The sequence below is a fragment of the Chelonia mydas genome, chromosome 2 (genome assembly GCF_015237465.2).
Source record: "Chelonia mydas isolate rCheMyd1 chromosome 2, rCheMyd1.pri.v2, whole genome shotgun sequence".
In the NCBI taxonomy this organism is placed as follows: Eukaryota; Metazoa; Chordata; order Testudines; family Cheloniidae; genus Chelonia; species Chelonia mydas.
The window spans coordinates 114,530,467-114,546,252 of NC_057850.1; the positions used below are offsets into that span (position 1 = coordinate 114,530,467).

The 15,786-nt window shown below is 43.8% G+C and overlaps 1 protein-coding gene across 2 annotated transcripts in view; it reads left to right on the forward strand.

The window, feature by feature from the left end:
* Positions 1-15,786, forward strand: part of F13A1 (coagulation factor XIII A chain) — a 164,533-nt gene that overhangs the window by 101,082 nt on the left and 47,665 nt on the right. For both annotated transcript variants that reach the window (XM_043540160.1, XM_037893193.2), the window contains exon 4: positions 8,120-8,371. In XM_043540160.1, the coding sequence (XP_043396095.1) occupies positions 8,120-8,371 (252 nt within the window). The remainder of the gene's footprint in view (positions 1-8,119; positions 8,372-15,786) is intronic.

The window sequence follows — 15,786 nt, forward strand, 5'->3', positions numbered from 1 at the left end:
ATCCTGTGGAAAAAATAGTATGCAAATGTGTATTGAAGACTGAATGCATAATATGTATTGCATAATCCATCAAAATCACTCTGTCAGTTCCCACAAGCCCTCAGTTAATTGCAAATGATGACAAACCAACGCCAACTTTTTCACTCAGGACAGGCACCCTGACCACTCCCAACTCTGGAACCTTCCCAGTATCCCTTGCTTGGCAGTCTCTGCCATCTCCACTCCCGAACCTTCTTGCTTCTTCCCTAACAAATCTTCACTGACTCCCAGCAATAGGGGCCTCCTTTATTACCCCCATCCAGAACTTTCTGCCACCATTCTGGACTTCTGCTGCTCTCATCTCTCACACATCTATAACCCTTCCTTCTACCTGCTTAAACCACTTGTAACACCTGCCCTTCCTCAAACAAGTTTCTCCTCTTGAACTTTCAAATTCATCTAGTTTCTCCACTTACAAATTGCAGTAGGTAACATTTTTAAGGGCTAAAATATGACTAATGGGATAAAAGGATTATGAGGTGCTCAGATACTATAGTGATGAGGGCCATATAAGCATTTTAGGTAGATGTGTTAGTAATATTTCAGGGAAATTCTTGCAGATGGCAGTGTTGTGCATTTAATAATTGAATGATAATCATGCCAAAAAAGAGGGGAAGTGGGGAAAATCTTACCAAATGACCGAAGAATAACTAAAAGCCTCACAGGCCAAAAAAAGTCATTGTCACTGAGTTCTGTCCTGCACCTTTGTATTACTATATCAATTCACATTTAACATTAGGCCTTTATCTGGCAAAAGAAATCTTACACAAAATCAAAGTGAACCCATTCATCACTTTCGATTTGCACAACTTCTCTTTTCCCTCACACCTTCATTCTCTTGTACACTTATATATATGGTTTAAGGGGGGGGAGATCAGATGCAAAAGCTTCTGCATAAATTCTCCTTAACTCTGAAGCTAGTGAATAGGATTGCCCTTTTCCTTGACGCATTGCTGTTCTGAGGAGCTCTCCTCATTGTGTCGAAGCGTAGACATCAAAGACATGCTTTACAACCAGATGGGACTACAGTTCATTTATTAGACTGGCGGACAGTGTTTGATGCCATTAAACATAACCTTAGATTTAAAACATGTAGTGCCAGAAAGGGCATAAAGTTGGGAACAACACCTTCCAGAGATAAAAGATAATGACAAAAGCTGTAATTTAAAAATTACCAGAGGAATGCAATGTTTAGTAGGCAATTCTTTTATGCTACTTGTTTACATTTAATAAAGCAATACGCTGCCAGGTATGAGAGGGCTAAGGGTATGTCTGCATTGCAATTAGACATCCATAGCTGGCCCATGCCAGCTGAGTTGGGCTTGTGGAGCTCGGGCTAAGGGGCTGTTGAATTGCAGTATAGATGTTTGGGCTGGGGCTGCAGCCCAAGCTCTGGGACCCTCCCACCTTGCAGGGTCCTACAGCCTGGGCTCCAGCCTGAGCCTCAACATCTATATTGCAATTAAATAGCCCCTTAGCCCATGCCCCACAGTTCTGAGTCAGTTGGCAGGGGCCAGCCCTGGGTTTTTAACTGCAGTGTAGCCACACCCTTAAGTATACTGGTAAAAGGATATAAAATAGAGCCAGTCTCATCAAGGTTGTTGGCTTGAATCAATTCAGGTCTCTGGTCACTAAAATTTGTCACTGTCTATGGACACAGGGTGATTCATATGAAACACATTTGCTGTTAATCCAGGTTCCGGTGGACAGATGTCCACATTATGGAAACCACCATAATTAGCAACTTTGATGGCAGTGTTAGCAAAGGGGACACAACCGGTGACTAAGAACAATTCCATCGTGGTCAGGTGTCTTTAGACAAATGTGACTACAGCCTTGTCTACACTGCCACTTTTACAGCACTGAAACTTTCTTAGCTCAGGGTGTGAAAAGACACCCCCCGGAGCGATGCAAGTTTCAGCGCTGTAAAGTGGCAGTGTACACAGCGCTAGGAGCTATTCCCCTCATGGAGGTGGTTTTATTACAGCGCCGGGAGAGCTCTCTCCCAGCGCTGGAGCCGCGACTACACAGCCAGTGTTAAAGCGATGCTGTGGCCGCGCTTTAACATTGGCTGTGTAGACATACACTAAGAAAATGAGGACTAGACAGTGCAAGGGATTGTTAGGAGGGTGTGGGGGATATCAGTGTTAGGTAGGATTACCATATTTGAACATTCAAAAAAGCGGACACTCCACAGGGGCGGGGGGTGGGGTATTTGCACCCAGGATCTACCAACTCGCGTTGTATTAATGTGTTATTATACTGTTATATATGCTGTGCGCTACATGTTGTCTATATTGAGTATATATAAAAAAAAGTGAAGTTTAATTATTTAAAGTTTACTGTACTTCTTTATATGTAGTGAGTCCTTTCCTTTCACCAGTTCTTCAGTTTTCTTTCTCCTCATGTGCCCAAACATACTTCTCTGTAGATCGCATTTTCCTCAGCAGTGGCTGATTGCTCTTTAAGAAGGCATGAAAGTCTTGACAAGAAGTTTGTCTGAAGTTGTATTGTACAAGTAGAATTCCTTTCAACGACTCAACATTCAAATTGTTCCTTTCCTTTGTCCACTGGCTTTGCATCAGTGAAAAAATTCACTCTACATTTGCATTGTGAGAAGAAATAGCAAAGAAAAACTGTGCAATCTTTAACAGTTCTGAATGACACTTAGTGTTTTTGGATTTCTCAAAATATTTGGTCCACTTCTGATGTGCTAGCAAATTACTGAACTGTTCCTCACTGTTGCAACTTTCCATAAACTTCTTCAGGTTGCTGACCTGATCAAAACACTTCACGTCATCAATTTGCACCCCCTTATTGATCAGGTACTTGATACAAGGTTCCACATCACTCCAATTCGGTGCCTCACTCAGGGTAATCCACCTGAAACAAGAGAAGTCTTCCAGGGGTCTAAGCCACTTCTTCAAATATTCTAAGCATCTGCTGTACATATTATCTACTTCAGCACAGAATTTGTCACACTCTTCATCAATTCCTTCCATGCGCTTTTGTGCCAGTAGTCCCTTAACTTTCAGGAACATAAAGTTGTGAGTCTTGCATTCAAGAAGGATAGTGTGAACCGAGTTCAAACTTTTCAGCACTTCCACGACAGAATTGCTTTCCCTTTCAATTTCTTAGATGTAAGTTTGGAATACACTCATGAGTGAATGCATGTGCCAAAGGTAAATCTCACTTAATTCATACTCAAAAAAATGTCTTAAGCACTGTGGGTGGTTTGTCCTGTGACAGAAAGAACGACTTCAAGGCTGGAAACATCTGTATCAGCCTTGTAATGCCTGGAAGTAATGACAGCCATCGTGTCTTGCCATGAGAAAGCAGCTTTCTGTATTCAACATCAACAAACTCACAGTACTCCTTCAGTCACTCAGTTTGGTCAGCGTAGATATGAAAGTACTGGTAAATTTTAAAAATAATGTTCTTAATGTCAACGTTCATTCTTTCTGCTGCATGGTGTACACAGTTGTTCAAAATGTGTGCTGGGCAACCCACACCAATTAATGTTCTCTTCTGCAACAACTTCTTGAAGTTTGCAAACACATTCTTTCCATCTTCATCATGCTGGAGTCCTCCAAACATTGTATTACAGTTGTCACCTGTAAATGCAGTACACGTCTCAAACAAACCATTTTTTTCAAACGTTTCTTTTACGTAATGAGCAATCGTGTTGGCAGACTCATTAGGTGTGTTCTGGACCTCAATCAACTTTGACTGCAAACTACCATTCTTCCAGTCGAAATACTGAATAACTACTGGAAATATTTTCACTGAACCTGTGATTGCTTCCTCTGTAGCAACTCCACAGTAAGCTATGTCATTTTCTTCAAACATTTTCAGAACAACATCAACAGAATGCGGTGCAAGCACAGAGAGAACAATTGCTTCTGTCTTGGTTCTAGCACTTGAAAATTTCTGTGCTACTTCAGAATCAGGGAATGTCTTCTTCAACAAGACAGATGTGCAATCCATTGACTTAAAGCTATTATGATGCTTAATGATGTGAAATGCAAAAGCACCCTCTGCTTCAGTAACAGCATCCTCTGATTCGCTGCCTGGTTTTACAAAATAATCGGTCAATTTTGTTGATGAGCTCTCTCCTTGAACTGCTTTTTTGTGCTTGTCTGGGTCCACGTGAGTTTGTAAATCATTTGCGCCTGTATTTTTCACAGAAACGCAAGTACCAGGTCTACATACCAAGCACTCAGCTTCCCATTCTTCTCTACCACTTCGAGAACACAGGAATTTCATCTTTAGTTCTGCAGTGGATTTACACTTTCGTTTTGGCATTGTGTTTGGGGGTAGTAAAATAAAATATCAAATAAAGAGCTCTTGAGGAAACACTACCATGCACAGTATGAACTCAGAAAAGACACTGAAATTGTCGACGTTGCACTATCGCCACTATGGAAAAATGAGACAACTTAACAATGCTTAAATATGGGGCCCAATTCTGCTGCATGTTCAGGCCACTTTGTGCTAGTGAAGCATCCAGTTTAGCTGGCGACTGAGGGATTCCTCTTCCTTGGCTGGCAGAGTCCTGGGAGTGAATCTTAAGTCACCCCACTCTGGGCTGCTGACACAGGGGACGTGGCTGGGAACATACCCATAGGGTGACCAGATCACAACAGTAAAATATCGAGACACACTGGGGTGCTGTCGGCCTCACCCACAGTCCACTCCCGCTCTGCCCCACGCTCCACCCCCACTCTGCCCCAGGTCCCGCCCCCTCTCTGCTCAGCCCCACCACTGCACCCCTCCTCACCGCCTGGCCCGCCGCTGGCTTGCTGCATCCCTCCTCACCCTCCACCCGCCCACCGCTGCTGGCTCCCTCGCCGCTCGCCTCTTCAACCCCCGCTGCTGGCCTTTTCACCCCCCAACCCGCTGCTGGCTCACCGCTTGCCTCTTCATCCCACCCCACTCACCTACTCACCCCTCCTGCCGCAGGTCCCTCTGGCTCCTAGGATCAGGGGCAGCCGAGGGGTCTCCACGTGTTGTGCCTGCCACAAGCGCGAGGTCCATGGCCCCCGTTGGCCGGGAAAAGCACAAATGGGAGCTGCCGGAGCTGCGGACCGGGGCTTGCACGTGCCGGCAGTGCGCAGAGAGCCCTCCGCTGCCACCCCCCGACCCGACCCTAAGAGCCAGAGGGACCTGCCGGGGGGCGAGGTGGGGAGTCCCGGCGGTGCTTACCTGGGGCGGCTCCTAGGAAGCATCCAGTAGGTCCCTCTGGATCCTACCTAGGGTCAGGTCGGGTTGGGGGTGGGGGCGGAGGGCTCTCTGCCTGCTGCCGATGCCTGCAAACCCCTCCCTGCAGTTCTGATTGGGCAGGAGGGAGTTGGTGCAGCACACGGAGACCCCTCTGCCTCTGTGCCCAGGAGCCGCCCACACTGCAGGCTCCTGCCGGCGGGCAAGTGCTGGGAGCTATCCCAGGAAGCGCTGCCAGCCCCAGGACTTTGGTGCGCGCGGTGAGGTGAGCGGTCCCTGATATCGGGACAAAGGGCATCCCAACCGATGTGTGACGTTTTTAGATATTTAAAAATTCCTCCTGGACGGCGATTTAAGAACTAAAAAGCCAGACATGTCTGGGAAAATACGGACATATGGTAACCCTAGTGTTAGGTCACTAGTTTGAATTTGGCCAGTGAACAAAGGCATTACCATATAACAATTGTTTCTCTCTCTATTTGTAGCCACAGCTCAGTTTCAAGTGGACATATGCCTACCTCATAAAAAATATCATCACACAGTAGCACCCCTTTGGAAATCTCAGAGGGCCCAGGGACTGATGTCTACTCCCATCTCTAGAGGACCCTTTAGATCAAGGATGAGGCACATCTCAGGGCACTGTGAGGGAGCTTGTACTGCTATATCCGTTCTATGGACAAACGTGGGCCAGATATTTTTAAAAGACATATAGGTGCCTAAAGATACAGTTAGGCACCTAGTGGAATTTCCAAAAGCAAATAGGCACCTAAACACCTTTAAAAGTCTGCCCCTTAGTTTAATGGGCGGTCAGCTGGGCAACTTTCAGCAGCACAAAGTTCAGACTTTCCTCTTATCTTTTTAATTGAATAAACCAAGCAATTTACCCTACTCTTTGGGATTAGATGGTTTGGAAGTTGCTAGAGATGTCTACTGAATAATCCAACTTGTTTATAAGGATTTCTGTAATAACACTCAGCTATGAGACCTGGTCTCTGAACTTCATTGAACGCTGTTATTACTTTCAAATTCACTCAGTGGATTCACTTTATGAAGTTCAGAGCAATATCCGATTCTTAGTATATTTGTAATTTAGCTTTACTATTTTCCTTTTGAGTTCTAATGTATAAATGGAATCTTATTCACAATAGACCCAGTTCACCAGCATGTGCTTAACTTCAAACACGAGTTGTCCCATTGACTTCAATAGAACACCACATGTCCTTCAAGTTGAAAACGTCCTTAAGTGCCTGATAGTGTCTCTTCTAAAATATATATATTCATTCAAATGCATAAAATAGTTAGCCATTATCACTTTAACAAACATAATCTTCATTCAGTAGTACAGCTCCTACTACAGCACAGATCAGAAGATTTGTCAGGGTTTTTGACCAGCTCTCTTGTCATGCAATCAGTGAATTCCTATTAATCATCTGAATCTAAGGGCTGCTCGAGTCTGTGCTGTACTCCATGAGAGGTGTAGCCCAGGGAATGGGGGACAGAGGTGGCTTACAGAAGGCCCCATGCTGCTTCTGTGCTGGTGGAATTCTCACCTCCCTTATTGTGGATCCTATTCGGCTTCTATATGGTGCCACATTGTTGTATACAGGCTGGCAGAATTGGTTCCTAAGTCTAATGCGCACTTGAATATTTATACCAACCCCCTACAAAAGAGTAAGAAAGGTATTTTCAAAAGCAGTACATGCATGTGGGTTTCAAGTGTGTAGGTTAAGCTAGTTGATTGGCTTTGCTGTCATTTGCTGTTGTTTATACAATTACTGTACATCAAAAGTAGGAGAAAAATACCTACTGTAGAGGGAAGAAGGATCAAATCCACCACCAGTTTAAAGGGCAATCCTACATTCAGATCCCAATTGTTAGTAGCCACAAGACTGTCATCTCTTATCCCTCTACACCTTAATTTTTAATGGCCTTTTTAAGATGTCCTGCACTTCATCTTCCTATGTTTGCTATTGAGTTTTGTTTTTTCTTTCTAATTCCTTTTTCTTTAGTAGGTCTCTTACTTCTGTTGCATGCCCCAATAAACAGAATATATAAGCAAAAAGAAAAGGAGTACTTGTGGCACCTTAGAGATTAACAAATTTAAATAGTCTCTAAAGTGCCACAAGTACTCCTTTTCTTTTTGCGAGTACAGACTAACACGGCTGCTACTCTGAAACCAGACTATATAAGGTATCTGGTTTGCTGCATCCCTGGACTTTAGGGCAAAAATGGCTATGTATGTGGTCCTGAACAATCCATCAGATGGAAGCATAGTAGAAATGCAGAGGCTGGGCTGTGTTATAAAGTTCAGAGCCAGAGCTGGATTTATGTTATCCCAAAATTTAGGGGTGTTCAGATCTGGGACTCTCTTTACGTCAGCATTATACAAATAATTGGAAAGGAAAATCAGTTACATGCCCTATTCTCCACTTCAAAGTACATAAATGCTATATTTTCACTCTGCTATTATTAGACTTGTCTGTCCCTGTGCATTTGCTTTCCATTCATCTGTATAAGAGCTTGCTGAGATCTGACTTACGATTTATTAGGGCAAGGATCAGTTTGGAGTTCAGGAGAAGTGTGATGCAATTATCTAAACAATGCTGAGACGTGGTGTTATCTATTATCCATATGGCAGTAATGCCTACAGGCCAGGGCCCTGCCGTGCTAAGGACTGTACAAACATATAACAAAGATAGTCCCATATAAATTGAAGAGGAGACAACTGGTGGATGCAGCAAACACAAGACGGGGTGGGAGGGAGGGAGCACAAGGAAATGATGAGAGACTTAAACTGAGGCATTTACAAAGCTGTCAAATACATTCACAGAAGGCTCCTCCTCTCTTTCCATTACTGTAGGTCGTTATCCACAGCAAAACAAAGGCACTTACATCCCAATCCCTGTGGTTGAAGAACTGCAAAGCGGGACATGGGGAGCCAAGATTACCTGGAAGGAGGACAGTTCCATTAGGCTGTCCATTATGTCTGCTCCGACCTGCATTGTGGGGAAATTCCGCCTCTACGTCGCTGTCCTGACTCCCTATGGCATCCTCCGGACAAAGAGAAACCCAGAGACTGACACCTACATACTCTTTAATCCCTGGTGCCCAGGTGAGGGGTGTGCAATATTCAGATGTTCATACTTCTGAGACAAGTCCCATCTGTTTCCCCAGGCTTTTGGGGAGGCAGGGGTGTGATAAAGTTTGTGATGGAGGGGGTTATTGTCTGGACTTGACTTCTTATTTTTTTAACTTGTGGTTGATTATTTTCTAGTTTGAGTGGGCAGTAGCTGGTGGCTTTACTTTAACTTTTGGTAAAGGTACCAAGATGCTTGGATAGCTGCTTGATCACTCTCTCTGTGTGTCTGATTCAAAGCCCACTGAGATCAGTGAGTCTTTCCACTGCTTTCAGTGGGCATTGGTTCAGGGTGCAAAGAACTAAATGTTTAAAACCTGGTGTTCCATTTGTGCATATAAAAATCAGAATTTGTGCTCACATATGCATTTTACAAAGTGAATTCTATATTCCAGACATTTTTGAAGTGAGTACAAATGAGTTGCAAGTTCTGATCAGCATCTTTTCAAAACAGTTTAGGAGCACTATGCCTCAACATGATAAAACTTGGAATATAGACAGATCCAGAATGGCTTCAAACTTCTGGTATATCTAATGCTTTAATGCAGTCCTGGAACTCTTCCTTCTTGGTAGATATAATCTCTTTCCCATAATATTTATATACATTTCTTTAGTGTCAAATAACGAGCATCGTACTTTGTGATAAATGTTTGGCATTATAAATAGAGTACTCCGCAGCACTTTGTTTTGTACATGGAGTGATTTGGCCCAAGTTCATTACCTGCCTCTGGTCCAAGAGAACATAGGCAATGATTAGTTTATGTATTGTTTAGGAAGATGCATGATTAATCCTGAGTAAAGTGACATTAGTTAAGTGGAATTAGGACTAAAAAGGAGGGAAGAGAAGGAGCTAGGACCAGTGGGGATTTAGAGTTAGTGGGGCCCTGTGCTTAGCTTCATTTTTGGCCCTCTCCAATGGGGGGAGCATTCTCTCTTATCCCCCCCCCCCATTATCTTTTTTTTTTTTTTTCTGCATTCTCCTCCTGGGGCTCAGGGCTGGGGGTGCAGGATCTGGGAGGGAGTTAGACTGCAGGAGTGGGCTGCGGGTCTGGGTGGGAGTTATGGTGCGGGAGGGGGCTCAGGGTTGGGGTGCAGGGTCTGGATGGGAGTTAGGGCATGGGAGTGGGCTGGGGGTGCAGGGTTAGGGTGGGAGTTAGGGTGTGGGAGTGGGCTAGGGCTGGGAGTTGTGGCCAGAAGTTAGGGTGTGGGAGGGGGCTCAGGGCTGGAGCAGGGGCTTGGGGTGCGGAGCACTTACCTGGGGCAGCTCCCATTTGGTGCAGGTGCGGGGAGTCCAGGTGGCTCCTTGCGGCCCTGTGCTTGCCCTGCAGGCACCGCCCCCCGCAGCTCCTATTGGCCACGATTCTCGGAGATGCCTTCCCCTCCCTCCGCCGCACCAGGAACGCAAGGGCTTTAGGGGCTGCAGCCCAGCGCTAAGTGGGCCCGGAGCCCTGGGCTGCAGCCCCTAAAGCCCCGCCCCCTTTCCGAATCCGGCCCTGCGAGCAGGCGCTGGAGGACTCAGGGGGAGCAGGGGCAGCCGGAGAGAAGCGGGGGTTTCCCTTTCAAAGCGTCGCTTCTCTCCGGCTGGCTGCGCGGCTGCCCTGTGCTACTCCTGAGTCCTCCGGCCGACGTTTGCAGCTCTCCCGCCACCCGCACCTCCCGCCTGCTCCCCTGAGGCTGCGGGTGAGCCTCCCTCCCTGCTCTCCTGCCCGCCACAGTGTCTACCCTCGCAGCCCACCTCCCGTGGAGCAGCCCCCCTGCACAGGGTGCGCCGGTGCTGAGCTGCCCGAGTGCCTAGCCCTGGGGGAACAGTGCCAGGGCACTGTGTGTTTCATGGTACATCCGCCCCTGGCTAGGATGGGATGCTACAGCACCATGAACTCTACTGAAAAACGGTGTAGAGTTGTGTTCCTTAAAACTGCACAGTAAGAAGATGCTCCATGGAGAAAGTAGGTGCACAGCCAGGAGAAAAGTGGGAGGTGTCACAGCCTGATGTAGGCATGCAACTGTAACTCACTGCTGCCTCCATGCCCCCCTCCATGCCTGATTTGTAGATGGTATGAGTCTGTTACAGCCCCAGCTAGGGAGCTTTAGCTCAAGTTGTAGCTGTTCGTGCTTTTAGTCCTGGACATCTCTGGTTCAATGTGCCGTGTGTTGGTCAAGATGACAGCCATCCCCCAATCATCCTGAGCCAAACCCAATGCAAAATCCTCCTAAGAACTCATGTCATCGAGGAGATCCTCATGACGAATGCACACATATTTCATGTCCCATGCTTAGCCAGCCCTATAGGAACTCGCTGCTATTGTGCTATCTGCACCTGTGGAACATGACCAAAGAGACAAAAATCAGATAAAAATAGATCATCGGAGAAAACCAGTAGGACATGCTGCAAACTACTATGAAATGCTGAAGCTGTTGCCTTCAAAAGCAGTCATCAGCATTCAGGGAGTGATAAATAATGAAGAGGACAGGTCAATGACACAGAACAATCTGGATCTCTTGGTAAGTTGGGTGCAAGAAAATGGTGTGTTCTTAAATCTGGCTAAATGTAAATGTGTACATCGAGGAACAAAGGATTTAGGCCAGTGATACTCAGACCTTAGTGGTTCAGAAGCCAAATTAGCGGTCACATTACCCAAAAGAGCCACAGCAGTGTAAATTCATTGTTTCATTTTCTCTCTCTCTCTCTCTCTCTCTTTCATTCTCACAGCAAAATGACTAACCAAGTATTATTATTTTATCAACTACAATTGGTTTACAACATAATAAAAGCACCCTGATTGGTTAATAACTTAAATGGGTTAATAATTAACACACAGGTGTTAGAGAGCTTATTCCTTCACTCTCCCACTTCCCTGGTCCTCCTCGCATGAACAGAGAGCAACAATACCCGAAGTCTGAAGGTGCAAACAATTCAATGTTTATTGGGGTGAACTTCCAGCAAGCTTAAATCCAAGTTCCTTTTTCCTTATTTTCAAATCCCAACTTACTTCCTGTTTGCCCCTAATTTATATAGTAATATTCTTAGCTATACCTTAACCAATCATTCTACTGAAATTTACCTAACCAATCCTAACATATTGTAACATGATTAGCTAACCAATTATATCCCACCACCTTAATTAGATTACACCCAGTAAAATTAATTATACAGCAGACAGAAACAATCACAGAACCAGGCAGAGACCATGACAATAAACAATAGCAAAGTGGGAACTATAATGACAAAACAATACAGAAGTGAGGATTTCACAACTACATCTATAAAGACTTAAGGGTTTCCCAGCTGTGTCTATTGATAAGTGAGTTCTTACCAGGCAGAAAACTATCAACCTACATTTCCTTTTACATCTTCTAGGCTCTTCCCTTTCTCTGGAGGTGATAGATTGGATCACCTTCCTAACAGCCCCAGATTGACTAATTTGGAATGTGAGGATGTGACTGTTCGCTTCCCAGGGTATGGCTGCCTCTGCTGCTTAGCCAAAGGCCTTAGCCTAAGAACAGGGCCTCAGACTGTCACAGTGAGTGAAGGCCCTTACACAGATTCTTTCTTGTATACCTCTATTACTAGCTAAATGATAAACATATACCTACATTCTTAGAGTATAGGCCTTTACAGGCAGGCCTGAATATCTATATCCTAACAACAGGGTTTTAATATCATGTGCTGCAAAGAGCTGCAGGAGACACATTAAAGAGCTACTTGCAGCTTGCAAGCCTCAGTCTGAGTATCACTGATCTGGGCCATACTTACACAATGGGGGACTCCATTCTGGGTAGCAGCAGCTTTGAGAAAGATCTGGGGGTTGTGGTGACTAATCAGCTGAACATGAGCTCCCACTGCAATGCTGTGGCCAAAAGGGCTAATGCGATCCTTGGATGCATAAACAGGGGAATCTCAAGTAGGAGCAGATAGGTTATTTTACCTCTGCATTTGGGACTGGTAATATCACTGCTGGAATCCTGTGTCTAGTTCTTATAATGTTGACACCCGAAGGATGTTCATAAATTGGAGAGGGTTCACAAAAGAACTGCAAGAATGATTAAAGTATTAGAAAAATTGCCTTTATAGGGATAGACTCAAGGAGTTCAATCAGATTAGTTTAACAAAGAAAAGGTTAAGGGGTAACTAGATTACAGTATAAAGGTACCTACACAGGGAACAAATATTTATTAATGGGCTCTTCAATCTAGCAGACAAAGTGGTTGGAAGTTGAAGCTGGACAAATTGATTTGAAACAATATGTAAATTTTTAACAGAGAGACTAATTGAGCAACTTACCCACGGTTGGGGTGGATTCTCCATCGCTGACAATCTTTTATACAAGAGGTCAGTCTAGATCCGTGGTTTTCAACCTGTGGTCCGCAGACCCCTGGGGATCCACAGGTAAGTCTAAGATTTTCAAAGCGGTCGGTGCCTCCAAATGAAAACCACTGGTCTGTATCATCACAATGGTCCCTTCTGACCTTGGAAGCTATGACTGTCTATGGGCAACTCATAAGGCTCTGCCATGGGGGAAAGAAACTCCTAATACCATGCAAGTACACAGATCCATTATGAATCCACAACAGTAGAACAACACGTAAGCAGCTGATCCCAGAGTTTCCTGGATAACTTTGTGCTGAGTATGCTACCTCTTTTGGTCTGTTACTTACATGTACTCCATTCTATATATGCAGCCAATGACCCTTTTTACCTGTTTGGATATTGCTTTGTATTTTTTCAAGTCACAGACCTTGATGACTGTGACAAGTTCAGTTTTCTGCACATCCAAGGGCGTGATTTCATTTTGATCTCTATTTGTTTCTGGTCACATGTTTCTAAATAGTTTTGACTGTTACACTTATTTCTCCCCGGCCTGCTTGTGCAAGCAAATGAGATAGAATGCCCCTCCTTCCTTTGTACCCTGAAAAAAGAAATGTGTGAAATGGATCAATCAATGTGTATAAAAACTCAGCATCTTAAATATAATCCTTGATTAGCAAAGTGAGCAGTGGTATGAAGATCTCATAGGCTGACTTGCTTGGTTAATAGATAACCTTTGGGTGAAATACACCATTTAAAATGAGAAAAGAATGACCTGAATATATGGGAGTGTTTTTACATTGATTAAAAGACAAGATTTGTCCGTTTCACTAGCAGCTTTCTGGCTCATTGTTTTGAAGAAACGTCTGTGTTTCTGGATGAGATTCATTCAAAGACAAAAGTGAAATATTTGTGTCCTTCCTGGATAGCACCTTTTGTTACAAGAGTTCAGCTTTGTTGTACCTTTCTGGTTTTCATAGTCTGCTGTTTCAGGACAAGTATGTATATATCAGTCAAGCTAGAGAGAGGTTCTGGAGCTGCTGGCTTTAAAAGTCATTGGATTCTCTCATACGAATCTCCCACTTTAGACGTAAGACTAATCACCCATCAGACTTCATTAATTCAGTTACATTACTTTAGGGCCTGACCCTGCAATATGATGAGTGCTCTCAATTCAAGCTCTCACCACACTACAGGATGAAGAGGTTTTTTACATACTTAGGTAAACCATGTGCTTTTAGTAATCTTAGATCCGAATACCATGAGCCTGATTTCAGGAGGTGCTGAGCTCCCATAGCTTTTCTTGGTCTAAGTTAGCAATGAGAGCTCAGCTCAGGTTCAGGCTCTACGTATAGGGCTGTACAGTGTATTCAGTCAAGCTGAAAACTTCCCTGGCTGAAGTAATGCATTTCACCCATTACAGCCTTTTGCTAACTGAGCAGTGTATTTAAGATGTTGGGGTTATACACATTTTTGCTGCTCTAATTACAAATTTCTTCTGCTCATCCTTGAATATATGATATATAATTTGAGGATTAGGTATAAATGGATGGCCCTGAACTGCTCGCATAAACTATTGTGAATCCAACTTTGTGCCATAGGAAGTTTCCCCTAGATTTGCAATTGCGGGTCAGATTTGAATTACTATGGTTATGTCTATCCTGCACACTCCTTGCAGCAGCGTGTAGAGTACATACTGTGCATGCCCCTGCAGCCCGGGTCTCAATAGCAGTGTGGACAGTAAGGCACTACTTAGGCAAGTAGATTAAAGACATGTCAGAACCTTAAGGTATATACTAGGTCTGTCAATTAATCACAGTTAACTCACGCGATTAACTAAAAAAAATTAATTACGATTAAAAAAATTAATTGCGATTAATCGCACTTATTACAATAGAACACCAACTGAAATTTATTAAATATTTTGGATGTTTTTCTACATTTTAAGTATTGATTTCAATTACAACACAGAATACAAAGTGTACACTGCTCACTTTATATTATTATTTTTTATTACAGATATATGCACTGTAAAAGCGATAAAAGAAATAGTATTTTTCAATTCACCTCATACAAGTACTGAAGTGCAATCTCTTTATCATGAAAGTGTAACTTACAAATGCATTTTTTTTTTGTTACAGAACTGCACTCAAAAACAAAACAGTGTAAAACTTTAGAGCGTACAAGTCCTCTCAGTCCTACTTATTCTGTCAATTGCTAAGACAAATAAGTTTGTTTACATTGACAGGAGATACTGCTGCCTGCTTCTTGTTTACAGTGTCACCTGAAAGTGAGAACGGGTGTTCACATGGCACTTTTGTAGCCAGCGTTGCAAGGTATTTACATGCCACATATGTTAAACATTCATATGCCCCTTCATGCTTTAGCCACCATTTGAGAGGACATGCTTCCATGCTCATGATGCTCATTAAGAAAATAATGTGTCAATTACATTTGTGACTGTACTCCTTGTGGGGAGAATTGTATGTCCCCTTCTCTGTTTTACCCGCATTCTGCATATATTTCATGTTATAGCAGTCTCGGATGATGACCCAGCACATGTTGTTCATTTTAAGAACACTTAAAGAGTTTTAAGAACAGCAGATTTGACAAAAAACAAAGAAGATGTGAGATTTCTAAAAATAGCTACAGCACTGGACCCAAGGTTTAAGAATCTGAAGTGCCCATCCAAAATCTGAGAGGGACGAGGTGTGGAGCATGCTTTTAGAAGTCTTAAAAGAACAACACTCTGATGAGGAAACTACAGAAAACAAATCACCAAAACAGAAAATCAAACTTCTGCTGGTGGCATCTGACTCAGATAATGAAAATGAACATGTGTCAGTCCGCACTGCTTTGGATCGTTATCAAGCAGAACCCATCATCAGCATGGACACATGTCCGCTAGAATGGTGGTTGAAGCATGAAGGGACATATGAATCCTTAGCGCATCTGGCACGTAAATATCTTGCAACGCCAGCTACAACAGTGCTATGCGAACACCTGTTTTCACTTTCAGGTGACATTGTAAACAAGAAGCAAGTAGGACTGAGTGGATTTGCAGGCTCTAAAGTTTTACATTGTT